This window comes from Lathamus discolor, chromosome 19, assembly GCF_037157495.1.
Source record: "Lathamus discolor isolate bLatDis1 chromosome 19, bLatDis1.hap1, whole genome shotgun sequence".
Taxonomy (NCBI): Eukaryota; Metazoa; Chordata; class Aves; order Psittaciformes; family Psittacidae; genus Lathamus; species Lathamus discolor.
Genome location: NC_088902.1, coordinates 6,080,691 through 6,105,470, shown reverse-complemented (window position 1 = coordinate 6,105,470; position 24,780 = coordinate 6,080,691). Strand labels below are relative to the sequence as shown.

Genomic DNA, 24,780 nt, shown 5'->3' with positions numbered 1-24,780 from the left:
CAATCTAGGTTTGCAGGAGTCCTGGGAAGAGCCAATGCCTGATCTGAGACAAGATTCAAGAGCGAGCTCTCAGCCCCTCTAAGACACACTCTGGGAGCTGAGAGGCTGCAACGTCATGCTAATCGCCCTCCTCAGTAGCTTTGGCAGGACACAATTGGCCAATTCAAAACCAGATGATCTTGAAGGTCCCTTCCAAAGCAAACCATTCTGATTCTATGAATTCTACAAACCTCCAGAACTTCCTTAATCCTGACCTGGTAACATTCATCCCACCTGTTGCCTTTGGGTGGCGTAGCGACCTATCTCAGGAACCGCACGGGGACCAACCCCAGGCCGCTAACTACCACAACCCACCCTCTGGCCCTGGGAGCTGAAAGAGAGAAGGTGCTTCTTTTCAGAAAGAAAAGTTTGTTTTTATTTCAATTCAGTATTTACACCCAAGCCTGGCTCAGCTGGTTGGCTTCAGTGGAGGGAATTGTTTTGCTCTGCTCCACAGCACTGAGTCTGCCAAGGAAGTTTGCCCAAGGATGTGACAGAGATGGGAGAATTCCTGTTGAAGCCAGCCCGGATGCTCACTCCGCACCAGGTCACTGCTCCAGACACAGAGCCCTGGACAGCCCGGGCTTGATTTGATGAGGCTTGAATGCTTCTGTACATAAACTGCCCACATGCCCCTTAGCTAAGGGGTGGGAAGGAAATGTGCCCCTCTGAAACTTATTTTGCACACTGAGACTGCTGAGATCTCTGTGGCTTCACCTCTGCTGCAGAAGACTGGCAGGTCTTGGAGATCTTAGCCGTGAACTAGAAGACACTATCTGCCATCTCCTCCAGACAGAGGCAGTCAGTGCCCAAGGCAAGGAGCAGCGAAGTTGCTGCTCAGAACCCAGGAAAACACTGGAGCCTCCAAGAGAAGGCAGCAGCCTTTGACACCCATCCTCTGAGGGAAGAGCACATTGAACAGGGTGACTCCTGTAGCCCAATGCATCAGCTCTCACCAGCTGCGTGGTGCAGACACTGGCTGCTGCTCTGACACCTTCCATCGCTCATGTACTGAGCCTGTTCTCCATGCTGGCCATCCTGGTTCCAGCAGCCCCCACCATCCCTGTGGAGAACAGGCTGGGGCTGCCTTCTCTGCCTGCCTGGGAGGCTCTTCAGGGGCTCAGCACCCATTCTCAGACACAGCTGCATCAAGTGTCACAGGTTCATATTGCATTGCTGCTGCAGCCATGCTGATGGCTTCCTCCAGGCTCTGCTGCTCTTCTAGCTAGGAGGAAAGAGAAAGAGAACACTGTGCTCCCAAAAGGTGGGATCAAGAGGTGGGGTCTGCCCCCAGCAGAACAGAGGTGTGAGGGGTCGGCAGTGGGTGACAGAGGTATGAAGCAGAGGGGCAAGGCAGAGACACGGCTAGCATGCAGCAAGGCTGGTTACAAAGGAGCATTCTGCAATCCAAGGAGTGTATCCCTACTCTCCTCTATACACAGGGTATCTGGGAGTGAAGAAGCCCTAGGCAAGAGGCAATGCAGCAAGAGCACAAGGGAAGGTGCTGAAGCCAGTGGGTGGATGGGGGAATGAAGGGAAACATGGCAGGAGCTGTGTGGTACCTGCACTGCGATGTGGGTGCCGTTGGCAGTAGCCAGCAAAGCCACCTGCTGGTGACGGAGGGGTGTGATGGCTGATTCCTCAGACATGACTGCCTCAGAAGTGACTATGGTAACCTGGAAAAGTTAAGATTTAAAACACATCATGTTTCGAAACACCAATGCAGTTCCCTTCCAGCAGGCTGTTTCTCTGCCAGGATAAAAGGGACATTCCCAGCTTTGTCTGTACCGGCAGCGTCTCGATGCCGTTGGTGTTGGCCACAGTCACAGTGTGTGTGTCATCACCCGCCAGCTCCTCCTCAGGCCCGGGGAGAGGACTGCCCTGTGCCACCATGCTGACGGTGCTGCCCAGGGCCTGCAGGTCTTCCTGTGACAAACTGACCTGGGTGGAAGAACAGTGGATGCTCTCAGCCAGGATGGCTTCTCAGGAAGCCTTACACAACTCCCACGTCTAGCAATACAAAGGTCTCAACTAAGGATAAAATATTCTCTCCATGGCACAAAGAACTCCAAAGACTTTGCCCAGGGTCATGGACAGGATCAATGGAAAACTCAGAAGACTTCAGGGGTCCAGCCCCTTCCCCTTCTACTGCACCTCCCCTTCCCACTGAGTGTCTTCCCTCCACGCTCTGAGGGCAGCTCCTGCATTGCTGCAGCAGGGAGCACCTCAGACTGAACAAGCGTTACTCATGGTGCCTGTTTTCTTTGCGCCATGCCACAGAAGGGAGTTCTTCCAAGTTGGCACACAGGCAGCTGGTGGAGGGAAGTACAAGAAAAGCATTGCTGTATCTAATGAAAAAACAATCTCCAAATCCAGCCTGTGTCAGCAGGGACTGGAAGCTGTGTCCTGACTGCTGTTGGGAAGGTGAGGGCTGCCAGGCACTGCGCCAAGCCTGGGCAAACACCCGCAAGACCCCGAGTCAGGGAGCAGAGGACCTTTCTTTACCCTTCACATCCAGGTTGCAGCAGTGGAGTAAAGCTGTAAGGGAGGGAGCCCTCAGGACAGACAGAGCCCATGAAGCCATGAAGGGTCTGTTTTATGCTGATAAAAAGCCATGAAGAGAACACCAAGTCGGGGTAGAGGCGGCCCACATGCTGGAGTCTGTCAGTGTCCATACCTGCTCTGTCTCATCCTGAGAGATGATTGAAACCTGTGCAGCTATTTCATCTTCATCTTCCTCCTCCTCTTCATTTTCTTCCATCTCTGATAGGAACGCAGTATGCTGGCTCTTTAGAGGGGAGCCCCTCTCAGCAGCAGCAGCAGCTGAGTCAGGAAAAGCAAAGAGCAAAAGGGGTGAGATGTGCTCATCAGTGTGAAGGCACACGCCTGACCCTGGGACCTGCCTAGTGCCAGCACAGAGGATCATGACAACAGCCCAGTGTTGGCCTGGGAAGGAGAGTCTTTACCTCTCCCTGTACTAACAAATAGGCAGGAGCCCATTCCCAACCCGTGACATAGAGTAAGTACCACGGGAAGCCCTTTTCTCTTGTCTGTGACACAGATCTGGGTTTTATAAGGGAGGCAGGAGGCCAAAGCACAAGACCTGGCTCTGAGAGGGGAGCAGCTGCAAGCTCTGGCTGTCACTTCTCTCCCCTTTGTCACATTCCTGATGCAGGAATGACCCAAAAGCCTGTCGTAAGTGACAGGACAGTGGCTGGTTGCTCACCCTCCAGCTGCTGCTGTTCATAGAGGGCCTGTTCACTTTCCTCCGTGGCCTCCACCTCGTGGCTGCTGCGCTTGTGCATGGCCAGCGTGGAGGCCTGGCGGTAGGTCTTGCCACAGCAACTGCAGGTGTAGGGTTTGCAGTGGGTGTGCACCACGTGGTGTTTGTAGAGGCTGGAGTACTCAGTGAAGCGCTTTCCACAGCCTGGAACAGTGCACATGTACGGCTTCTCTCCTAGGGCAGAGGCCACAGAGCAGAGCTTGACCCACTCACCCTCCTCATACAATCAACCAGGTTGGAAAAGATCTTTAAGATCAAGTCCAACTGTTCCCCAGCATTGCAAAGGCCACCACTAACCCATGGCACTGAGGCCTCGGCTACACGGTGTGTGAACACTTGCAGGGACGGTGACTCCAGCACTGCCCTGGGCAGCCTGTTCCAATGCCTGAGCACCCTTTGGGGAAGGAATTGTTCCTAATGTCCAGTTTAAACCTCCCCTGGCGCAGCCTGAGGCAGTTTCCTCTTGTCCTCCTCATGCCCATGAAGAGCAAATAGCTGGAGACAGACCAGTGAAACAATAGTCAGCCCAATAAAGTGATTCCTGTTTCCTGTAGCTCTCTGGCTACCCCCAGATCTACCCCTGCAATGCCTGGAAATGCCATTTCAGCCCCACAGACTTCCCAGCCACCACAGGCTGTGAGTACAGCTGGCTGACTGGGGAGGAGCTGTCTGTGCTTCCCTCTCTCCTCTTACCTGTGTGGATTCTCATGTGGTTCTTGTAATTGGTGGCACTGGTGAAACCTCTCCCACAGTTGGGCTCGGGACACATGTACGGCCGCTCGCCTGTGTGCGTTCGGATGTGAACCTTCCGGATGTTGGATGTGGTGAAAGAGCGGCCACAGCCCACAAAGGGGCACTTGAAGGGCCGTTCACCTGCAAGAGTAACGTGGATGAGAGTCCTGCTACAGTTCAGCTACCTGGAATGCCCTGGACACTTGTATCATGGAATGGTTTGGGTTGGAAGGTACCTTAAAGCTCATCCAGCTCCAACCCGTGCCATGGAGAGGGATACCTTCCACTGGAGCAGCTTGCTCCAAGCCCCTGTGTCCAACCTGGCCTTGAGCACTGCCAGGGATGGGGCAGCCACAGCTTCTCTGGGCACCCTGTGCCAGTGCCTCAGCACCCTCACAGGGAACAGCTTCTGCCTTAGATCCAACCTCAACTTCCCTCCTCCACAGTATTACAACAAGACCTCAATCAGATCCAAATGCTGGCATATTTCTCTAGCAGCACTGGCACCACTACCCCTTTTGCTGTGTTGTTTGTAACATAGTCAAGAATCCCTAGTACTACTTCTACAACCCATCTACTTCTGTCTGAAGACAGCTTCAGGTCTGCCTTGTTTCAACCAAGATTCATAAAGGCACATCCTGGACAAAGGCTGAAGCAGTACTTGGAGTATCTTGGAGGACCCTTTCAAGAAGCAGCTCAGTTCTATTCCTGTACTGCTCACCTGTGTGTGTCCGGATGTGCTTCTGAAGATCCCCAGAGGTTTTGAAGGCTTTGCTACACAAATCTTCTGGACACTTGTATGGTTTCTCACCAGTATGTGTTCTCATGTGGCTCTTCAGCCCATATCCTGTCCAGGAAAGAAACCATGATTAATTTTATAACAAGAAGGAAACAACATGGCAAGCTGTGTATCACGTCTCAGCTCATGCATTTTCGGATGTCTGTCCTGTGCCTGCATAGCTGAAGGAGAAGAAATACCCAAACAGCCTCACAACACAACTGACAACTCGGCTGCTTCTCGTAGCTCAAATCTTCATCATCAGTCAAGTCTCAGACAGTCTCCTATGCTACAATTCCTGCTCAGAAGGCTTTGAAAGCTATGCTCATTGTGCTCGGCTGGAAAAAGAGCCAGGGATGATGCTCAAGAGTGGTTTGGACTGGACAGAAAACAAAATTTACGCAGAAGAGAAACTGCTACCTGTAGCAAATGCTTTCCCACAGCTTGGGAAGTCACACGTATACGGCTTGTCACCTGTGTGAACACGTTCGTGGACCTGGAAAAAGAAAGAACAGGTCCCTAAAATGAAGTCCAAGACAAGGAGGAAAGGACAAAGTGTGGAGAAATCTAGCTGGTGGGGAGAATCTGAAGTTCTCTGCTGGACTTCACCTTGGCTAGTTACACATCTGGATCTCTTGGTGAGCCAAGGATACAACTCAGGCTTTTCCACAGCAGCATTCCAACCTGGCACCGTAACATGGGGATGTGTCTGGTCTGCATGACTGGATGTTATCTGCTTTACCTTTAGATGATGGGCGGTGGTATAGAGGCGGCCACAGCCTTTGTACCCACAGCGGAAAGCTTTGCTGCCAACCTGCGGCCTCTTCTCACTGCTCCGCACTTCCTCCTGCAAATCCTGCCAAAAGATGTATGGGAGTTAATTCAATGAGCCACTACAGCAGGTTTTGTGAATCCCACACAAATAATTTCCCTCTTTGCTATTCATATGCACTCCTTCAGTTATCCTCACAAAACCACAGAATCGTGGAATGGTTTCGGTTGGAAAGGACCTTAAGATCATCCAGTTCCAACCCTCTGCCATGGGCAAGGACACCTTCTACTAGAGCAGCTTGCTCCAAGCCCCTGTGTCCAACCTGGCCTTGAACACTGCCAGGGATGGGGCGGCCACAGCTTCTCTGGGCGCCCTGTGCCAGCGCTTCAACACCCTCACATGTCCTTACAAACAGCTTGTACACATATGATGCAACCCATGTGACAGAACGCAGGTCTAGGAACCAGCGTTTCCCATTCCCACCTCCACATTCACACTGGGTATTCTCGCACACATAACTTACCTCTTTGTGCTTCCCTTAGCTCATTTGTAAAACTTGCAGCTAATATATTTGCTAAATTTGCAGAGAAGCCACAAAGCTTTGCTAACTACTACCTGGCAAAGTGCTCTGCATGAAGAGGAGTTTTTGGCCTGATTTCAGGAATGTATCACTAAGAAATTCAGACCTGGGAAGAGACATTGCTGGAGTCCTCACTCTTCCTGTGGCAGGGGTCTGTCACTCCCTCCTCTTCCTTGTCAGAAGCCTGCAAGTAAAGAAGCACAGCCCTGCTCATGCCTCCTTGTACGGCATAGAGCAGACAAGCACCCCAAGCAGGAAGCACTTATATCTACAGTGACAACACACTCTTCTCCAGAGAGTGAGGTCATACCACAGCAGAAAGGTCTCCATGGGCAAATCTTACTGCTGCCCAGCTGAGCACTGTATCAGCATGCTCCAGGTAGCCCCTTCTCATGCAACACCATGAAGATGGGAGAAAATGGCAGCACTCAAGACATTCCGATGGAGCACTGCAGTGACAACACATTAGATGTGAAGCTATTCTGGGTTTTAAGGCCTTTATCAACCTGATGGACAGTGGTCATAACTTATGCACTCCTGCAATGTAAAATACTAGTCTTGAGCTGCTGCCTGGATAATCTGTGGAACAGAACATCATACCCAGGGAAGTCAGGCAAACAGGAAGAAAACACCTACAAGGAGGGACATTTAAAGCAAGGAAGAAACCAATCCAAGCTGTACACAGCAGCTCTGCTCTTCCCAAATGTGTGCCTGCAGCAGGTTAAGGGTGGTAGGCTCAGCACTCTGCAGGAACTAGCTAGAGGGTCCAGCAGAAAACTGTCCTGCTCTAGGTCCTCAAGTATCACCTATTGTGAGTGGTGCCCTCACTGGAGCCCTGTCCAGTTTCTCTTCTCAAAGGTGGCAGTGCCGAAAAACAAATACACAAAAGCACTAACGAAGGGAGGACACTACAACCTCAGACCACATGTGGACTACTACACCCAGACCATGAAAGAAGCACTGTGTCCTCACCTTACTGGTGTACTGCTTTAATGCATTAATGGTCTCCACATCAAACGCATCATCTTCCTCCTCTCCAGCCAACTCCTCCAGCCCAGTTTCTGCCTGCACTTCCAGGATGGTGCTGCCTGGTGGCATGATGACAGGACGGTGTATGTAGGCAGTGGAGCCATCCTCCAGCTGGACGGCCTCGAAGGTGTTGGGGTCGTAACACTCTGTAAGTGGAAAGAGGAAACCAACAAATCCAGTGTGAAAAGGCTGCTGAGTAAGAAGCACTCTTCATCTCCTGGGCTATCTACAGCCTTGGAACTATGTAACAGCTTCTACTCCAGCTGCCAAGGGAAGAACAGGGAATGGTCTTTACCTTTAGCTGTGTTGTGTATGTAGGCCATACTGCCGTCTTCCAACACCACTGGCTGACCATCTTCAAAAGCCACAGACTCTAAAAGAGAACAAAAAGATATACACACCTTACTGGAACACTCAGAACAGAGGGGAAGCTCCTGAACCATTCAGCCCACAGAGGAGGACACAGCAGGGCTGCCTGCTTACACTGAAAGTCAACTACACCTATAGGTCTTAAGATGCCATTTCAGCCCTTCCAACATGAATTATGAGGTTTTTAAGGCTTCAAGCATAGCTTTGCCACACTTCTTTAGCTCATTGGGCTAAATGCAGAGTATCACCCATTAAAAATGCCAACTTATGTCCCACACACAAACGACAGCAGCCTTCCAGCATCTGAAGGGGGCCTGTAAGGATGCTGGGGAGGGACTCTTCATTAGGAAGTGTAGGAACTGTAGCAATAGGACAAGGGGTAAATGGTTAGAACTTAAACAGGGGAAGTTTAGATTGGATATAAGGAAGAAGTTCTTTACAGTGAGGGTGGTGAAGCACTGGAATGGATTGCCCAAGTTGTGAATGCTCCATCCCTGGCAGTGTTCAAGGCCAGGCTGATCAGAGCGCTGGGTGACACAGTTTAGGGCGAGGTGTCCCTGCCCATGGCAGGGGGGATGGAACTGGATAATCTTAAGCTCCTTTCCAACCCTAACTATTCTGTGATTCTGTGATGACTTTGGCACAGGTGTGTGTAAAGGAGAACACAAACATCCCATAGCAGGGGAAACAGGTGAGAAGGAAAACCCCTCTCACTGTGTTTGGAGGCAGGGAAGAGGATGAAAGGAGGAAAAGGGCACAGCCAAGAACACAAAGTGGGTTTCAAGCAACCATTTAGGAACAGAAAAGGGAGGTGGGTCACAAGAAGCTTTGGAGGGTGAAAGAAGAACTGCCCAGAGCAACAGAGCTCTTTCTACCTGCCCTTTTACATCTTACCATGGTCAGAAAGGATTCCTCTGTGCCACTCTGGTGCCTGCCACATGAATTGAATTCCCAACACCTCTCAGATTATTTAACACCACCTCATTTCAGAGATGACATTGGCTAATGGGTCATTGCTTCCAACAACCCCACATACCCAAACACCTATTGCAGAATTAATATATTATCTCCTGGTTCAGAGGAAATTGCTGTCCAGCTTTTCCCACAGGAAAAACACTTTGTTTGGGCTCTGTAGTTGGCATAAACACAGCGCACAGCTCCTGGCCTTGCCTGCAGACTCGTGATCTGTCAGACTGGCAACTGTGGGAGAGCGCACAGGTGAAACAACACTTAAACTGCTGCTTACATCACCAGCAAATTGGCCTTGTCAGATTGCAGGAAATCACATGTTCTGTGTCCTTGCTCATTCAACCTCAAAACCATGGGCAAGGGACAAAAAACCCTACACCTGTATGGACTTCTTAAAGCTCAAGCTAATAGAGGAGCCTTACTGTTGGAATACAGACAATTGCAGTTACATTTATAACATCCTTCTAAAAAGCAAAAGGTGAATTTATGGTCCCCACCTTTCTCAACTGTCACCTGTTGGATATAAGCTGTGGTCCCATCTTCAAGTTCAATGACTTGTCCTTCAACCAGCTTTCCATCTGAAACAGTTAAAAAACATGCCATCAGCACTGCCTGCAGAGCCCAGTCTTCCTGGTCTCATGAGCTGTCCCCTTTGCTACATGTTCACAAGGAAACCAGCACCCAGAAGACAGTGAAACTGCTACTTATAGGCTGTTACTTATGAAGCTTTTCCCTGAATAGCCATAGAGGCACTTCCTAGAAATGCTGGAGCTTCCTTTATCTAGACAAAAGGATACAAGACAAAGAACCTGTTATTGCTTGCTTACAAGCTGCTCTTCACAGGTCTGTGAGCCAAGAAGCAGAAAGAATGATGTGTGCTAAGTATTTTGGATCTAAAGTAGAAAGCAGTTACACTTGTGCTTGGGAAAAAAATCATCTGGGAGCTTTCACTGGCATCAGCAAGGGCCTGGAGCTTTATTTTCTTCTGCTTTGATGAAGGATAAACTCTTGGGGAGAAGTTATAGTGCATAAAGGGGCACAAAGCGATGCCACCCTTGATGGGCTGTGAACATTGGACTCTTCCAATAGTGTAACTCTGAATTATAGTATGTTTTAGTTCCCAAATCATTTGATGCAGAGAGGACATTGTTCTATCTCACTGCAACATGAGGAGCCCAAGTTGCTTTCACCTGGTGCACAATGTCAGGGGGGCAAGTTATCACAAAACCTGGTGGTTTCAAGACAGTCCAACTCCACATGTAACGAACTTATCAAGTTTCCACAGAAAGGCAAGCAAGAGAGGAATCCCCAGGACACGAAGCCTTGCAACTCAACCTTCCTATTCTACAGGCTGGGAAAAACCATGCTCCTTTTCTCAGGAACAGTGGGTGGTGAAGGAAGCAGCACCTCACAGCCACCAAAATCAGAGCAGGTACTGAATTTGGCACTGCTTCAGTTAGTCAACACCAAGCTCAGCCCCACTTTTGAGTGAGAAAAGCACTACTGGGAATCAAATTCTCTGCATCTCAATGAAATATACCATCCTGCTTAGCTTCAGGGTTGGATAGAGTCCTGCAGGTCACAGTGTGAACTCCATTTTCCCAGTTATTCCAGGGCTCACTCTAGTCTGAACAGAACCTTTATTTTCTACAGCAACAACTCTCCCATCTCAAAAGCTTTATTTCCAGCCAGAGGCATGTTTGATTTCTACTGCATCACTGTGGATGTGGATCTAACAGAGAGCTGCCAGCCTCCTGTACAAAGGAATCACACATGGTTTGCACACCATGAGGGCACTTTTGATAAGTTCTGACTTGAATTTCAGACTCAATCAAGACACTTTGAGACTTAAACTAGATGATATTAAGGTCCTTCCTAACCCTAACTATTCTATGATTCTATGATTCATAGCCCAAAGGAACCATTACCTTTGACAGCCTGCTGAATGTAGGCTGTCATCCCGTCACTAAGGGTCACTGTTTGCAGGCCCAAGCTCTCCATCCTGTCCCGATGGCTGGTCCTCAGACATGAATTTCACTTTACTCAAAGTGCTCGTAGAGAGCACCAGGACACAGAGCAAGAGGTCTGTGGAACAACGAGCTGTGTTCTTGTTGTAAGCCTTGAATAAAAAGAACAATTCAAATTTTCTTTTCACCCAACATATGTATAGCCACTTTTGCACATTAAGAAAGGTTTAAATGGCAAATGATTTTTCAGATTATAAAAGATTAAACTGGTCAAAAGATGTATACCAATGGCAAGCAGGAGTAAATCTATTCCACAGGTAAGTATAAGATAAAGCTTAACAACTGAGTGAATCAACAGACTCTTCTTAGAGATATTGTAAATGCCCCATTCAAGCCCTTCCCATCCTCCACATGACCTGCAAGAAAGGTTTCAGAATACTTTAAAGTGTGAACCTGCAGGCTGAGGGTATCCTGTACTGCAAGATGAGCAGCACAATGAGCTTTGTACATGGAAGCTTTCTCTCTTCCCTTTCCTGTCCAATTCCTGGGCTTCTGAGGAACAGAATTTCAGGCTATAAGGAGATGATGTTAAAACACCTACACCCCGACAAGAGCATTTCGCTGGAGGCACTTTTCTGATAGATGAACTTTAAAAGCAGCTGTACTGGACTCTTCACAAGTCATCTCTGAGATAGTCTCATATTTTACCCTTTTGATTTCCAGGAACAAGTCTGACCACTCTGCCTAACACTGCAGGATCCGTGGGCACAGCCAGGCTTTGTGCCATGCTCAATGCCCTTTAACCCAAGGGCTCCCTAAACCCAGCAGACACCTCCTCACTCACCGCAGCAGATTCTGCTTAGCTTTCAGTGGTTACCTCCCGATAAGTGTTACAGCTCATTCCCCAGCAAACGCCCAGTCACAGCAGGGCAGCTGGGGAACAGAGGACCCTCTGCGCTGCTGTGGCTGCCATGCAAACGGCTGGAGGGGCCGCAACCCCCTGGAAGAGATGGGGCAGGCGCTGCCTGAGGAACACCAAGCACAGGCTGCAGCGCGAAGCCAGCCCGGGGGGTGACAGAGGACGTGCCCCAACGGCAGGGCCGGGCCTTGTGCCACGGTGAGCCCTGAGGGGAGAGGCAGGACGGGCCCAAGTGCTCGGGGGATGGCGGGGAGACACGGCGGGGCTCCCCCCCCGCCGTTATCCAGGGATCCGGCGGCCCCTCAGCCACCGCCTCAGCCCGCGCCGGCCGACCTCCCCAGCCGCCGACACCAACCTGAGGAAACGCGACGGCACCGAGCCCGCCTCTTGACCATCATGCACCGCGGTCCGGCCCCAGCTCACCCTGCCCCGCAACACGCATAACGACAACACCCCCCTCCGGTCCTCGGCCGCTCCTACCTTGTCATACAGGTTCCGGGGCACAGCAACCCCGGCCCCCCGGAACTGGGCCGGCAGAGCTAACTCAGTGCGAGCGCGACGACGCGCATGCGTAGTGCTGACATTGAAGCCACGGGTTTCCCTCAGGAGCCGTGCCCTGCCGCAGCCCCTCCGCAGCCGGGCACAGCCGGGGCGGCAGGACCCGCGGGTGGCGCTGAGCAGCGGCGGCGGCGGCGGCGGGCTGCTCGCCGGGGCAGCCGGGAGGCGAAGCCAGTCCGGCCGCTCTCAACATGGCGGCCTCGCCGTGCCGCGCTCACCGCCCCCAGCAAGGCGCGCCCCAAGTCTCGCGAGATTCACGCCCCTATTTATCTCGCCGCGGGGGGGCACTAGTCTCTTTCGGTCCGGTAAGGCCGCCGCCATCATGAGGTGGGTGCCGGCCCCCAGCGCCATCCGCCGCCATCTGGCCCCATCCACCCCCATCTGCGTGTTTCCGCGGCCGCCAGGCGGCTGCGGGGAGTGGGGAGCGGGGGCTGATGGCGGGGGCAGCCCGAGGGGGAGCGCGAGCGGGCCAGGGCGGGCTCAGCGGCCTCGTCCCCGCAGGAGGTGCGGGCCGGGTCCGCGCTGAGCCCGCGTTGTTTCCCCCCCCGCAGCAGCAAGGTCTCCCGCGACACCCTGTACGAGGCGGTGAAGGAGGTGCTGCAGGGCAGCAAGGTCAAGAAGCGCAAGTAAGAGCTCTGTGCTGCGGTGGGACCGGGGCATCGCCTGCCCGGCTGTGCCCTCACCTGCTCTCCCATCCCCCAGGTTTGTGGAGACGGTGGAGCTGCAGATCAGCCTCAAGAACTACGACCCGCAGAAAGACAAGCGCTTCTCCGGCACCGTCAGGTTCGGCCTCCTCTTGCTCCCACCCAGCCTTCAGCCCGTGCCCTCCCTGCGCTGCCGGGCACTGCCATGGGGCAGGACGGCTGCTGCAGCGTGAGGGCGCGGCGCTGAACCGCTCGGGTAGTTCAGACCACCCCGGTTAAATGGGTGCGGCTGGACGGACCCCAACCCTGGGTCTTAAAACATGAGGGGAGGTGGGTGCTGTCCCCACCGACCTGCTGGGGAAGGCAGGTTAGCAGCTGTGAAGGAAGAGGTGCAGGCGCTGTGGTAAGGTATTTCTTGTGTTGGCTCCCATGGAAGAGTGTGTGGTGCAGGAGGTTTATAGTAATTCAGACCCTCTGTCTCCAGGCTGAAGTCAACTCCACGGCCCAAGTTCTCTGTGTGCCTGCTGGGGGACCAGCAGCACTGTGATGAGGCCAAAGCAGTTGACATCCCTCACATGGACATAGAAGCTTTGAAGAAGCTCAACAAAAACAAGAAGCTGGTGAAGAAGCTGGGTGAGTGGTGGTGTGGATCGGGCTTGGAGTGCCCTGGCTGGAATGGGAGGGCTGGCTAAGCAAGATGGCTTTTCATGTGCTCAGATTTTCATGTTGTGGGTAACTGCAGGGAATAGGAAGCTGACCAGGGTCAGCCTGGAGTACGGCAGTCGGGCTAGAAACTACCCTGAAAAGCCAGCAGTTAGCAGTGCAGGAGGTGTGACAGGTCAGCCCTCCTGGAAGGAGGAGCCCCTGTGGAAGGGAGGGATATAGGAAATGTTCCTGTCTTTGGTGTCACCCTTACTTGGTGTTCTTCACGTTCCTGGTTGGGAAGCTGGAGGCAGAAGTTGGATTTAGTCCTGCAGTATTTGCATGAAGGAAATGAAATTTGCGTATTTTCACTTACTAAGTGATAAAATCCTTCTCTCCTTGTAAAGGCAAAGTCAAAATGATACATACCTTGGGCAGGCAAGAAAACCTTCCTGCTTAATCTGTAATTAGCCATGAAGTTGTACATAATAAGGAAATGAGATGGGATACCATGGCTGCTAGCTCAGCCTCTCTAAGGTGTATGAGACATCTGCCCATCCAGATGTGCCCAGGCTGTGGTGGGAGGCTCTTGGAGCTCAGAGTTCAGCGTTGGTCACCTCTGGCTCAATAAATGCCACTTTCTTCAGGGAAATGAGCTGTGCGCAGTTCAGTGTGCTGTCAGGGTGTGAAGCTGAGTGCTGGTGGGTTTGGCTGTTGTGACAGGAGTAAGTTTGATACAGTAGTAAAACCAGGTTGGGTTCAAGTAGGCAGGACTCAATGTCAGAAGGTGCATGCTGAGAGAGGAGCAGCACAGTCTTCGAGTTCGGTGTCAAAGAGTTGAGAGCCCATCCTTACCCATGTTGGTTCTTTCCTCAGCCAAGAAGTACGACGCCTTCCTGGCTTCTGAGTCCTTGATCAAGCAGATTCCTCGAATCCTGGGACCAGGGCTGAACAAAGCTGGCAAATTCCCTTCTCTTCTCACTCACAATGAGAACCTGGTGGCCAAGGTTGATGAGGTCAAATCTACCATCAAGTTTCAGATGAAGAAGGTAAAGCAGAGGTTTTCCTCTCCAGGGCAGCTTCCTGCTTGTGACTGGGGTGGTCACTCCGACATGGCTGCGATATCTGGGCTGGGCTGTAGGTGTCCCTCGAGTGCCTTCCTAAGACAGTGCCTGGTGACCATGAGGCTCCCTCATCATCAGCTGCTGGCTAGAAAGGAGACATAATTCATCTGTGGCTGAAGGATCTGAGAACAGATGATGATGAGATGATGTTTCAATGCAGAGCACGGTTATAATTAACACTTTGTACAGCAAGTGGGTGACATTTGCAGGGTGCAGCCCCTGTGGGTCTGTGCACTCAGCAATGCTTTGCCAGAAGCAGGTTTGGAACTTGACTTTGCAAGCGGCTCTGGAGCAGCTCTGTAGATGTCTACTCTTGCTGTCAAGAGGCGTGAAAGCAAGTTGACTCCCCAGAGCCAAAATAACCTGTTCAGGCGTCTTGTCTCAGTGGTTTAAGTGTGACTCGTGGGTGTTACTCAGAAGTAACAGCTCTGCTCACTGAGGTACACCCTTGAACACCAGCTGTTGTGTGCCTGGGGGCACAGCAACTGGGAGGGCAGAGCAAATGTGATAGTTTCCAAATGCTGGAGCTTTTTAAGTAACTGAGCTAATGATGTCGTGACACTTTGCCTGTCAGCTTGCTCGTAAGTCCCTTTGTCTTGTGCCTGTGGGGAATGCTGACTTACAAGCTCCTCATCCAGCCTGGCAGGCAGAGGCTTCTCAACCTCTTGCGCATGGAAAGAAAGGGCTGGTGGTTGGTGCCCGAGACAAAAAGTGAAGCTGGGGCCGTGCTTCACAGTGAAGTTTGGAGCTAACTGCCTGTTCTGTGTGGGGCTAGGGGTTTGCAGGGAACATTTCATGCTGCTCCATGAGCAGGTTGGTGGGGAGCATGGTTAAAACAGAGGTCTGCTCCCACTCTAGTGCCTCTTTGGCACCATGTGTTACGTGTCATTCCCAGTTTTCACATCTTTGGGAGGCACTGGTGCTCATTTCCTTTTCTAGGTCCCCTTTGCTCTCTGAGGAGCCTAGGTGCTGTTCAGAGGTGGCATCCAGATGCTACCAGACGTGTTCATGGGAGCTATGTGCCAAACACAATTTGCTCTGTGGAAGCACCTGTAGATAAGGTGGAGAAGTCGTGTCCAGTGGTATCTAGGGAATTTGATACCCCACTTAGTTCAGCTGTTTTGTCAATCACTTTGCTGTAATCTTTCATTTTTCCCCACAAAACCTCTTATCTGCATCAGTGACCGTGGTGTCCTTGTCCCTCAGGTGCTCTGTCTGGCTGTGGCCGTTGGTCATGTGAAGATGACAGAGGATGAACTCGTCTACAACATCCACCTTGCCATCAACTTCCTGGTGTCCTTGCTGAAGAAGAACTGGCAGAACGTGCGTGCTCTGTACATCAAGAGCACCATGGGGAAGCCCCAGCGCCTTTACTAATGGGGCAGCAATAAACTTAGGATACCTTCAGCTGTTTGGTTGTGTTCCTCCAGAACTGGTTGGGAAGGGTTTGCCAAAGAGCTGTTTGCTTCCTTGTAGCACAAGAGTTCTCCAGTGCTGTTGAGCTGACAGGGGTATGAATTGGAGCAGAGTATGAGGCTATCAGAGCTTTTGAGGGAAGTAACTTCACTGTCATGTATTTAGAGCAGGGCGGGGAGGGGGAACAGCTCCACTCGCATCCTGAGCAAGCAAAACTGAGGTGGTTACCCACAGCTGAAGGTGTGTGGTGCTCAACAGTCACTGTAACCCTTTGAGCCCCCCAGCTTGCAGTGCAGGAGATCTTTCCCTTGTGCTGGAGTTCCCTGAAGCCATAAGAATCCTGTGCCTTGGAAGTGCTACGGCCACCCCTAACCCATGGCACTGAGGCCTCGTCTCCACGCTGTGTGAGCACTTGCAGGGCCGGTGCCTGCAGCCCTGCCCTGGGCAGCCTGTTCCAATGCCTGAGCACCCTCTGGGGCAGGAATTGTTCCTCAGCTCCATCTAAACCTGCCCTGGTGCAGCTTGAGGCCGGTTCCTCTTGTCCCATCCCTGGTTCCTTGGGAGCAGAGCCCAGCCCCTCCTGGCTCCATCCTCCTGTCAGGCACTTGTAGGGAGCCATCAGGTCCCCCCTGAGCCTTCTCTTCTCCATCTGAACCCCGCAGGTCCCTCAGCCGTTCCCCATCGCACTTGGGCTCCAGGCCCTGCACCAGCTCCATTCCCTTCTCTGGCCCCGCTCCAGCCCCTCAATGTCTCTCTTGCAGTGAGGGGCCCACAGCTGAACACAGGATCCGAGGTGCAGCCTCACCAGTGCCCAGTGCAGGGGCACAATCCCTGCCCTGGCCCTGCTGCCGCACTGGTGCTGGTACAGGCCAGGATGCTGGGGGCTTCCTGGCTGCCTGGGCACAAGCTGCTCATGTTCAGTTCCATCAATCAGCACCCCCAGCTCCTTTTCCAGCTGCTCTTCCCCAGGCCTGGAGCATTGCAGGGGGTTGTGGCCTGACTGCAGGACCTGGCACTTGCCCCTATTGGGCCTCATCCCATTGGCCACAGCTCCTGGATCCAGCCTTCCCAGATCCCTCTGTGGAGCCTCCTTCCCTCCAGCCAATCAATGCTCCCATCCAACTTAGTATCATCTGCAAACTGATGGAGGATGCCCTCAGGCCCCTCATCAGTGAGGACATTAAACAACACTGACCCTAAGGCTGAGCCTTGAGGGACACCATCTACCCCCACTCTCTGGACTCAGCCGCCCAGCCAGTTTCCAGCCAAGCAAAGAGCCCTCCTATGCAGGCCACGAGCAGCCAATGTCCCCAGAGCACTGTGGGAGACAGTCAAATGCTTCACTGAAGTCCAAGCAGACAATGATGTCCGCAGCCTTTCCCTCACCAACCAGGTGGTCACCTTGTAGGAGGAGATGGGGTTGGTCAGGCAGGACCTGCCCTTCACGAACCCGTGCTGCCTGAGCCAGGGCGCCCCGGTTTCTCACGTGTGCTCTGTGATCTCGGGATGATCTGCTCCATGACCTCCCCCCACTGGAGCTGTAGTTTCCAGGGTTCCTTCCTGCCCTTTTTGTAGAGTTGCCCTTTTGGCCAACTTCCAATCCTCTGGGACCTGCCCCCTGGACCAGGGGTGCTGATAGATGCTGGAGAGTGGCTTAGTGAGCTCCTCTGCCAGCTTCTGCACTCTTGGGTGAAACCCATCCAGCCCCATAGACTTGGGTACATCCAAGCGAAGCAGGAGGCCTCTAACCATTTCGTCCTGAATTATGGAGATTTCAGTCAGCTCCCGTCTCTGCGATCCAGCTCAGGGAACCGAGGGCCCTGAGGATGGCTGGCGTGACTACTAAAGACTGAGGCAAAGGCGGCATTAACTACGTCAGCCTTTTCCTCATCCTCAGTCCCTGGGTATCCCCTGGTATCCAGCAGAGGATGAAGTTCTCCTTGGCCTTCCTGTTACTGCCAATATATTTGTAAGAGCATTTATTCTCTTTTATGGCAGAGGTCAGACTTAGCTTCATCTGTGCCTTCACCTTTCTAACTTTCTCCCTACATAACATAACAACATCCTTTGTACTCCTCATGGGGCAACAATCCGTTTTTCCACAGGTGATAAACTCTCCTTTTATTCCTGAGTTCAAGCAATATCATAGAATCATGGAGTGGTTTGGGTTGAAGGGACCTTAAAGCTCCTCCAGCTCCAACCCCTGCCATGGGCAGGGACCCCTTCCACTGGAGCAGCTTGCTCCAAGCCCCTGTGTCCAACCTGGCCTTGAGCACTGCCAGGGATGGGGCAGCCACAGCTTCTCTGGGCACCCTGTGCCAGCGCCTCAGCACCCTCACAGGGAACAGCTTCTGCCTTAGATCCAACCTGGACTTGCCCTGTTTCAGTCTGAACCCATCACCCCTTGTCCTGTCACTGCAGTCCCTGATGAAGAGCCCCTCTCCAGCATCCTTGTAGCCCCCTTCAGACACTGGAAGCTGCTCTGAGGTCTCCACGCAGCTTCTCTTCTCCAGGCTTCTCCCTGTTCAACCAGGCTGGTTTTCCTCACCAGTTTTCAGCACATGGGGACCACCTGCTCCCACAACTTGAAGAGCATCCGGCCTTCCCGGCCCGCTTTGTTCTTCAGTAATGTTCCTCAAGGAATTTTGCCAGCCAGCATCCTGAACAGGCCAAGGTCAGCCCCGCAGGAGGTGAAGGCTCTGCTGACCTCCTGCTTCTCCAAGGACTGAAGGTTCAACCGTTTCATGACCACTTTGCCCTCCAACCACCACATCACGCACCAGCCCTCCCCTGTGAACACGCATCTCCCCGGGCAGCCCCGGGTGCCCACGCAGCAGCTGAGGCAGGAGGTTTCTTCCACACCCCCTAAGGACTGCCTGGATTGTCCCTGCTGGTCCCTGCTGCGGGCCAGGCCCCGGCTGTGTTTGCATTTAGAGGCTTCTGCTGTCCCTGCAGCAGCAGTGCCTGGGGCCGTGGGATCTCACCCCGCTCTGGAGCACTTGATGGGTGCTTTCAGCTGCCCCATGGGACTGGGAGGAGCGGAGGGTGCTGGGGCCCAGCTCAAGAGGGTCCTTCATCCCCTTTGCGTCCCTCTGAGCTGTTCCCTGTCCAACTCCCATGTTCTGGGCTAAAAATGAGTTCTACTGCAGCTAGTTAATGTATATAAATAATTACATTGTGCAATGACTGTTGAGCTTATGGAAGTGTGCAGGATTCAAGCTTCTAGGGAAAAGAAACCCTTATGCCCTTGGAAAGCGCTTGTCTTGGCATCTGAGGGAGCAAAACAATGAAAACAGCTTTGGATCCTGCTGGTAGAAACCTTTAAAATAAGTGTTGGAGCCAGGTTTTTTTTTTGAAAGATCAACACAACACCAAGAAATTCCATTTAATAATTAAAAAAAGACAATACAAAATGCAAACATTTCTTTTTACAAAGTTCAGATACATTTTCTTTTCTTTCAATCAAGTGCAAATAACTTCATGAACTACATCTGTCTCATCGCTTTAATCATGTCTGCTGGGGATGGTAAGTCATGGCCCGCTGCAAAAGGCAGATATAAATATTCCAACATGAAAAACAAGAACCCAACAACCCTCCCGTGTGTTCACCACATCGAGACATTCAACACAGCCCAGAGGTGGCTGGTGACGCAGTTTTCAGCCTTTCAAACCCTTTCTGAGCCCTGCTTATGGGTGAGGAGAGGGGCTGTGCTGCAGAGGGGTGCTCCTGGTGGCCCCGTGGGCTCCTTGGGGGGGGTGATTTGGGGTATATGGGAAAGGAGGAGGAGATGCCACCAGGTGCCCTTGGCCATTGCAGGTGCTGCCCATCTCACCCTTAAAAGCTGAGTTGGAGGTGGTTGGTGCAGTGACAACGGTGACAACCTGGGTACCCCGAGGCTCTGGGAGGCCCAGTCCCCGCTGGGTCAGGGTGACAGTGACCCTGCTGATCAGTCACAACGAACTCCTAAGCTCCAGTGCGTGGCTACCTCACACTGGGGCCATCACAGCAGGTTCATCGTCCCCGAGTTGGTTTTAGTTTCACTGTTCCAAATAGGAAAGACCCTTCCAACAGCCACCGCCTCACTGCCCCTGCCCCAGAGCAATAACCCCCCCTCCAAATCCCTACAACAGCTTTTGTGCATCAAAGCAGCTGCTTCCAGACACCAACCAAGTGACAAACAGCTCAGCCCGCAGATGTCGAGCTTCCAAACGTGCTGGGAGCTGGGCGGCAGGAGGGGGAGATCCGCAGCTGGGATTGATCAGGATAGACTATTCCAGCAGCAGCATCGCAGGGACAAACCTCAGCCCCCTTTGCAGGCTGCAGCCCCTCACAGAGCCCGGGAGGAGCTCTTGGAGCAGCAGGGATTGAGGAAGGGAAACACGGGAGAGCAGCTGCCTTTGGATTTTGGCAAGGGCAGACCCGGTGGGACGTGGGGAGCAATAACTGGTTCGTTAAGAGCAGGGCTCATCCCAGCTGTGGTCAAAGTGACAGGGAGACACAAGCAGGGACAAGGATGGGACCTGCCAACAGGAAAGCTGTAGGCAAGTCGACCACATTTAGCTCCAGGTCTTTGAGAGGATGAAGATGGGGATGAAGGCAAGGGGAAGTGACAGCCAAGGCTGGAAAGGGAGGAAGGTTTGGGGAGGAAGAGGGTGCATGATCAGTGGCAGCGTTCGCTGGTCCCCTGCGTCCTGTGTGGCCATGTGAAGATGCCAGGGGGACAAACCCAAAAGTGACATCCATCCGGCTATGGTCCCCAGCCACAGAGGAATGCAAGTGGCAATGAAAGCGGCGTGGCAGGATGGGTTTCCTATGGAATCTGCACCATGTGCCCTAGAGAAGGGCTCCTGCAGCATCCCAGTGCCATAAGCATGTGTGGATGGATGGAGCCACAAGCACCTGAAGGGACTTGGAAGCACAGAGCTTCCTGGAGCCAGGTGGGCTGGTTCTTCCTGCAGGGATCACCACACCTGGCAGAGATTTTGGGCTGAGCAGAGGGGCAGCTCCTCTCTCGTCCACTGTGACCCCAGCCCTGGCCTCGGGACCTGCCCCTGCTCCCCCTGGCTCTGGGTTTTGGGGCCAAGTTTTGCATCCTCCTTACAATAGGGCTTGAAAACCCCACAAACCACAGAGGCTCAGCCCCGAAACAACCCCACCTCCTCCATCGATGGATCCAGACACCTCAGACCCCAGCAAAACTCACCCCATCTCATGCTGAGCAGTGTGGCAACATCTTCCCCCTGACCTGGGGGTTTTATCCGGAGCAAACATGGCAGAAAAGGTTTCAAGGCCCAAAACCACCACCCCAGCAGTGAGCAGCAGCCCAGGGCTGGGTTTGCTTTGGGTGGATGTTTGGTTTTGGTTACAAACGCACATTCTCATTCCTCAGGTATAAATATCGTCGCTTCTAGTAGAAAAAAACACAACTTCCCTCTAAATAATATAAAGACTCAAATGATTGCACTTAATACATATGAAAAAGGTAGAAAGGAGGAGATCCTAGTGCACAAACGTACTCCTGCTCTTCACAAAGCTTGCTTTTTCCGAGTTACTCTTTGGCAGAGCTTGTAAGAAAGTCTGGGGTTTTGGCACAAGTGTCTCGGGTGGGGGGGAAACAAAAACCTAACCCGGCTGAACGTCCTTCTCCTTTGCTCCCTGTTTTCTCCCGTGCAGCCAGACATTGTTCTCCGGGAACGTGGCTTGGCTGCGCTTCCCTCCCAGCGCCAGCGCGGCTCTCCGGCGGGACGGCCCCTGCAGCACCACGGCTGCCATTGCTGAGCTCCCCTTTACCTCTTCTTTTTACTCAAGTAAAGCTTCTGTAAATTCATCTCCCCCGATCTCTGCAAAGTGATGCCGATGCCCCTGCCCCGGGTGCTGCCATAGACACACCGTTACCTTCTTGCACTCCTCTACTAAAGGGCTTGGTGGAGCTGCAGCCGGCACCAGCCCTGTGGGATGGCAGCGTGATGACCCCTCTGATGTCCCAGGCTGCTGGTGGCACCGGGGAACAAGGACAGACCTGGCGTAAAGGAAACCAAAGGGAGGACAGAGGATGACGACAGGAGTGGTGCTTCGGTTTCCTACAACAAAGAAGTTGCTTCCAAAGAGAGAACTGGCTTCAATGGTGGCTGGATGAGACAGGAGCATCCTCCCCTGGCTGGGGACATGGCTCCATGGGGAGCGGTGGAGAACTCGTGGGGTGTCTGCAAGGTGAGAGGTGTTGGTCCTGCTGGAGCCAAGCAGAGGAAGGAGAAAATCGGAAAGGAGAAGGAAGGGAGAAGAGTGTTTCCTTGGCTGCAGAGCAGCGCGGGGGCTGCAGGGGTGCAGGGGGCTATTTATAAGGCCGGAGGAAGCTGGAGACTTTGGAGCGGAGGAGCTTGATGAAGGAGCGGGGCAGCATCTCCTTGTGTTTCTCCGTGTACTTGAAGTAGTTTTGGGGATGTGCCAGCACGTCGAAGAAAGCTTTGATGAGCTTCTTGTCCTGTGGGGAAGCCAAGACAGAGGGAAGGTCACCCTGTGTTCCCACCCCGTGTGCCCCCATGGCAGCTCCAAAACGAAGCCAGGAGTGCAGGAGAAGGATGATCCTGCATGGAGCATCCTCCAGAGCCCCACGTAGAGAGGACCTGGTGGGGATACACTCACCTTGAGGATCTCCTGGTGGTTTTCGGAGGCGTAGAGCCTACCATCCCGCACGATGTCCTCCACCAGCTGCTCGTAGTCCTCTGCAACACCAGCCAAAATACACCATCAGGGCATGAGCTGTCACTTGTCACCATCCCTGAGCCAGCTCCCCCCAGATACATGTGAACTGGGGGTGACCTGGGTACCAAACCTGGCAGGGGGGCACCAGCACACCCTGTGCTCACCATCGTAGGTGACGTAGGGGATCTGGAAGCCCCGGGCACTGTTGGCTTCACTGGTTTTGAAGTTGATCCAGAGTTTCCGGGAGCGGGCGGTGAAGGCGATGGGCCTCTCGTAGGTCTGGCACGTCTCATAGGTGGTGATGGAGGACGGGGAGGCTGCAGGGAATGACGAGGGGACACATGATGCTGGATACCATCAGCAGAACTATCCCCAGCCTCACTGTGCTTAACTGCTCAAGGCAAAGGGGGGCAACAGATGTGGGGATTGTCCACAGTCGGTGAGACGGAGCACCCCCCATCCCTCACATTACATACCAGGGATGTTGTTATTCCTTCCTTGCTCTGGAAAGCTCCAAATGGGTGTTTTTACCCCCAAAAAGGAGTGCTGAGACCTGGGTGTGCAACCCAGCCCACACTTGGCCTATGCACATCTCCCTGATCCAGAAAGACTGCCTTGGCAGCATGGTCTAGTGTGAGGCGTCCCTGCCTATGGTAGGAGGTTGGAACTGGATCTGGAACACGCTGGAATCTTAAGGCCCTTTCCAACCCAAACCATTCTATGATTCTATTCTGTGATTCTCTTTTAAGACGGGGGGAAGCATGGTGATGCCTGGAGAAGAGAAGCTGTGTGGAGACCTCAGAGCAGCTTCCAGGGTCTGAAGGGGGCTGCAAGGATGCTGGAGAGGGGCTCTTCATCAGGGACTGCAGTGACAGGACAAGGGGTGATGGGTTCAGACTGAAACAGGGGAAGTTCAGGGTGGATCTAAGGCAGAAGCTGTTCCCTGTGAGGGTGCTGAGGCGCTGGCACAGGGTGCCCAGAGAAGCTGTGGCTGCCCCATCCCTGGCAGTGCTCAAGGCCAGGTTGGACACAGGGCTTGGAGCAAGCTGCTCCAGTGGAAGGGGGCCCTGCCCGTGGCAGGGGTTGGAGCTGGAGGAGCTTTAAGGTCCCTGCCAGCCCAAACCATTCCATGGTTCTATGATTCAATGCCGAGTCCCCTGCTCACCCAGTTCCCAACCCCCCCTCCTGCTGCCCAGGGCTGTGGCTTTCCCCTTTGCACAAGGCAGCTCTGCCAAATCCCAGCCTTTTCCTCCCCGGCTCCTCCCGTGAGCACCGTGGCCCGCTCGGTTACCTACAGTTTTTCCGCATGACCAAGACGTCGCCGCACTCATCCTCGGAGGGGAGGAAGATCTCGGGCACCACGATGAGGATCTTGCGCTTGGGGGGGGGGTTGATGTTCCAAGTGCACTCGATGTTGGCAGGGTAATTCCCCGGGTAGTTGGGGGACTCGATGTAGCCCGTGTATTCTCCCAGCTCCCCCCCACACTGCCGGTCTGCAAGGTATGGAGAGCTGCTTCAACTGGGAACCAGTGGCATGGACACTGGAATGGGGCTGGGTTTCTCGGGTGCTCTATTAGCAGTGCTCCACGCATCCCTTCCATGCCTGTCTGCACGCATACAGCACAGAACTGACCCCAAACTCTATCCTAAGGGATTTTTAAGAACTTTGGAGGAAAGACCCCGATTCCCACCATGCCGTGGCACCCCAGCTTGCCTACTTTTGCACTGGGACACGGAGGTGGAGCCGTCGAAGTCAGTGGTGGTGTTGCCAGGACAGGAGATGCAGTAGTTCTGCCGAAAGTCGGGCTGGTAGGTGCCCACGGTGCAGCGGATGCAGCGGTGGACGCTCGTATTGTAGTAGTGCCCAGGGGAGCACTGGACTGGGAGGGGGCAGAGAGCAAAGGGGCTGCATCAGCCACTGGCACAGCCCCACTGGGTGCCCCCCATCCCTGGGCACCGGCTCGCACCTACCCTTGGTGTCGCAGTCCTGGAAGGAGAGGGCTCCCTCGTGGCGTGTGGTCAGGCCCCCACCGCAGGGGAAGCAGAGTGCCCGCCCCACCTCAGGCTGGTAGGAGCCCCGGGGACACGGCTGGCAGGGCTTGAAGCCATCGGCCGAGTGCTGGCCAGGGGGACACTGACCTGTGGGACCAAGAACCCCTCAGTCCTGGCATCCCACATGCCCAGGGCTCCCCTGGCCCATGCCTTTGCTCCTCTCCCCACCCAGCCTTGGCAGCATCAATATATCCAGAGCAAGTG

At 53.4% G+C, this 24,780-nt stretch overlaps 3 protein-coding genes across 10 annotated transcripts in view; 1 reads left to right on the top strand and 2 right to left on the bottom strand.

Moving 5' to 3' along the window:
* Window positions 1-388: 388 nt before the first annotated feature.
* ZNF76 (zinc finger protein 76) lies at window positions 389-12,186 on the bottom strand. Of its 5 annotated transcripts, none has more exons than XM_065698121.1 (15): window positions 11,918-12,186; window positions 10,480-10,670; window positions 9,049-9,129; window positions 7,509-7,586; window positions 7,157-7,359; window positions 6,291-6,368; window positions 5,575-5,688; window positions 5,253-5,328; window positions 4,776-4,901; window positions 4,016-4,195; window positions 3,266-3,496; window positions 2,717-2,862; window positions 1,828-1,980; window positions 1,602-1,715; window positions 389-1,264 (listed from the first exon to the last, which is right to left on the bottom strand). In XM_065698121.1, the coding sequence occupies exons 2-15, from the start codon at window positions 10,550-10,552 to the stop codon at window positions 1,160-1,162; spliced, it is 1,758 nt and encodes a 585-aa protein (XP_065554193.1). In that variant the 5' UTR covers window positions 10,553-10,670; window positions 11,918-12,186; the 3' UTR covers window positions 389-1,159. The 5 variants fall into 5 exon arrangements, with proteins under 5 accessions (XP_065554193.1, XP_065554191.1, XP_065554192.1 ...); XM_065698119.1 differs by lacking the exon at window positions 11,918-12,186 and adding an exon at window positions 11,793-11,871; XM_065698120.1 differs by lacking the exon at window positions 11,918-12,186 and adding an exon at window positions 11,363-11,780.
* Window positions 11,964-15,812, top strand: RPL10A (ribosomal protein L10a). 3 transcript variants are annotated; one of them, XM_065698125.1, is made up of 6 exons: window positions 11,964-12,322; window positions 12,550-12,621; window positions 12,698-12,778; window positions 13,124-13,272; window positions 14,158-14,330; window positions 15,612-15,812. In XM_065698125.1, the coding sequence occupies exons 1-6, from the start codon at window positions 12,318-12,320 to the stop codon at window positions 15,780-15,782; spliced, it is 651 nt and encodes a 216-aa protein (XP_065554197.1). In that variant the 5' UTR covers window positions 11,964-12,317; the 3' UTR covers window positions 15,783-15,812. The 3 variants fall into 3 exon arrangements, with proteins under 3 accessions (XP_065554197.1, XP_065554196.1, XP_065554198.1); XM_065698124.1 differs by having other exon boundaries at window positions 12,547-12,621; XM_065698126.1 differs by lacking the exons at window positions 11,964-12,322; window positions 12,550-12,621; window positions 12,698-12,778 and adding an exon at window positions 12,797-13,042.
* Window positions 15,813-19,257: 3,445 nt separating this feature from the next.
* SCUBE3 (signal peptide, CUB domain and EGF like domain containing 3) overlaps window positions 19,258-24,780 on the bottom strand; it is a 37,247-nt gene continuing 31,724 nt past the window's right edge. For both annotated transcript variants that reach the window (XM_065698480.1, XM_065698482.1), the window contains 6 exons: window positions 24,496-24,663; window positions 24,243-24,404; window positions 23,820-24,017; window positions 22,689-22,841; window positions 22,465-22,544; window positions 19,258-22,303 (listed from right to left, as the gene is read on the bottom strand). In XM_065698480.1, coding sequence (XP_065554552.1) covers window positions 22,154-22,303; window positions 22,465-22,544; window positions 22,689-22,841; window positions 23,820-24,017; window positions 24,243-24,404; window positions 24,496-24,663 — 911 coding nt within the window. In that variant the 3' untranslated portion in view covers window positions 19,258-22,153. The remainder of the gene's footprint in view (window positions 22,304-22,464; window positions 22,545-22,688; window positions 22,842-23,819; window positions 24,018-24,242; window positions 24,405-24,495; window positions 24,664-24,780) is intronic.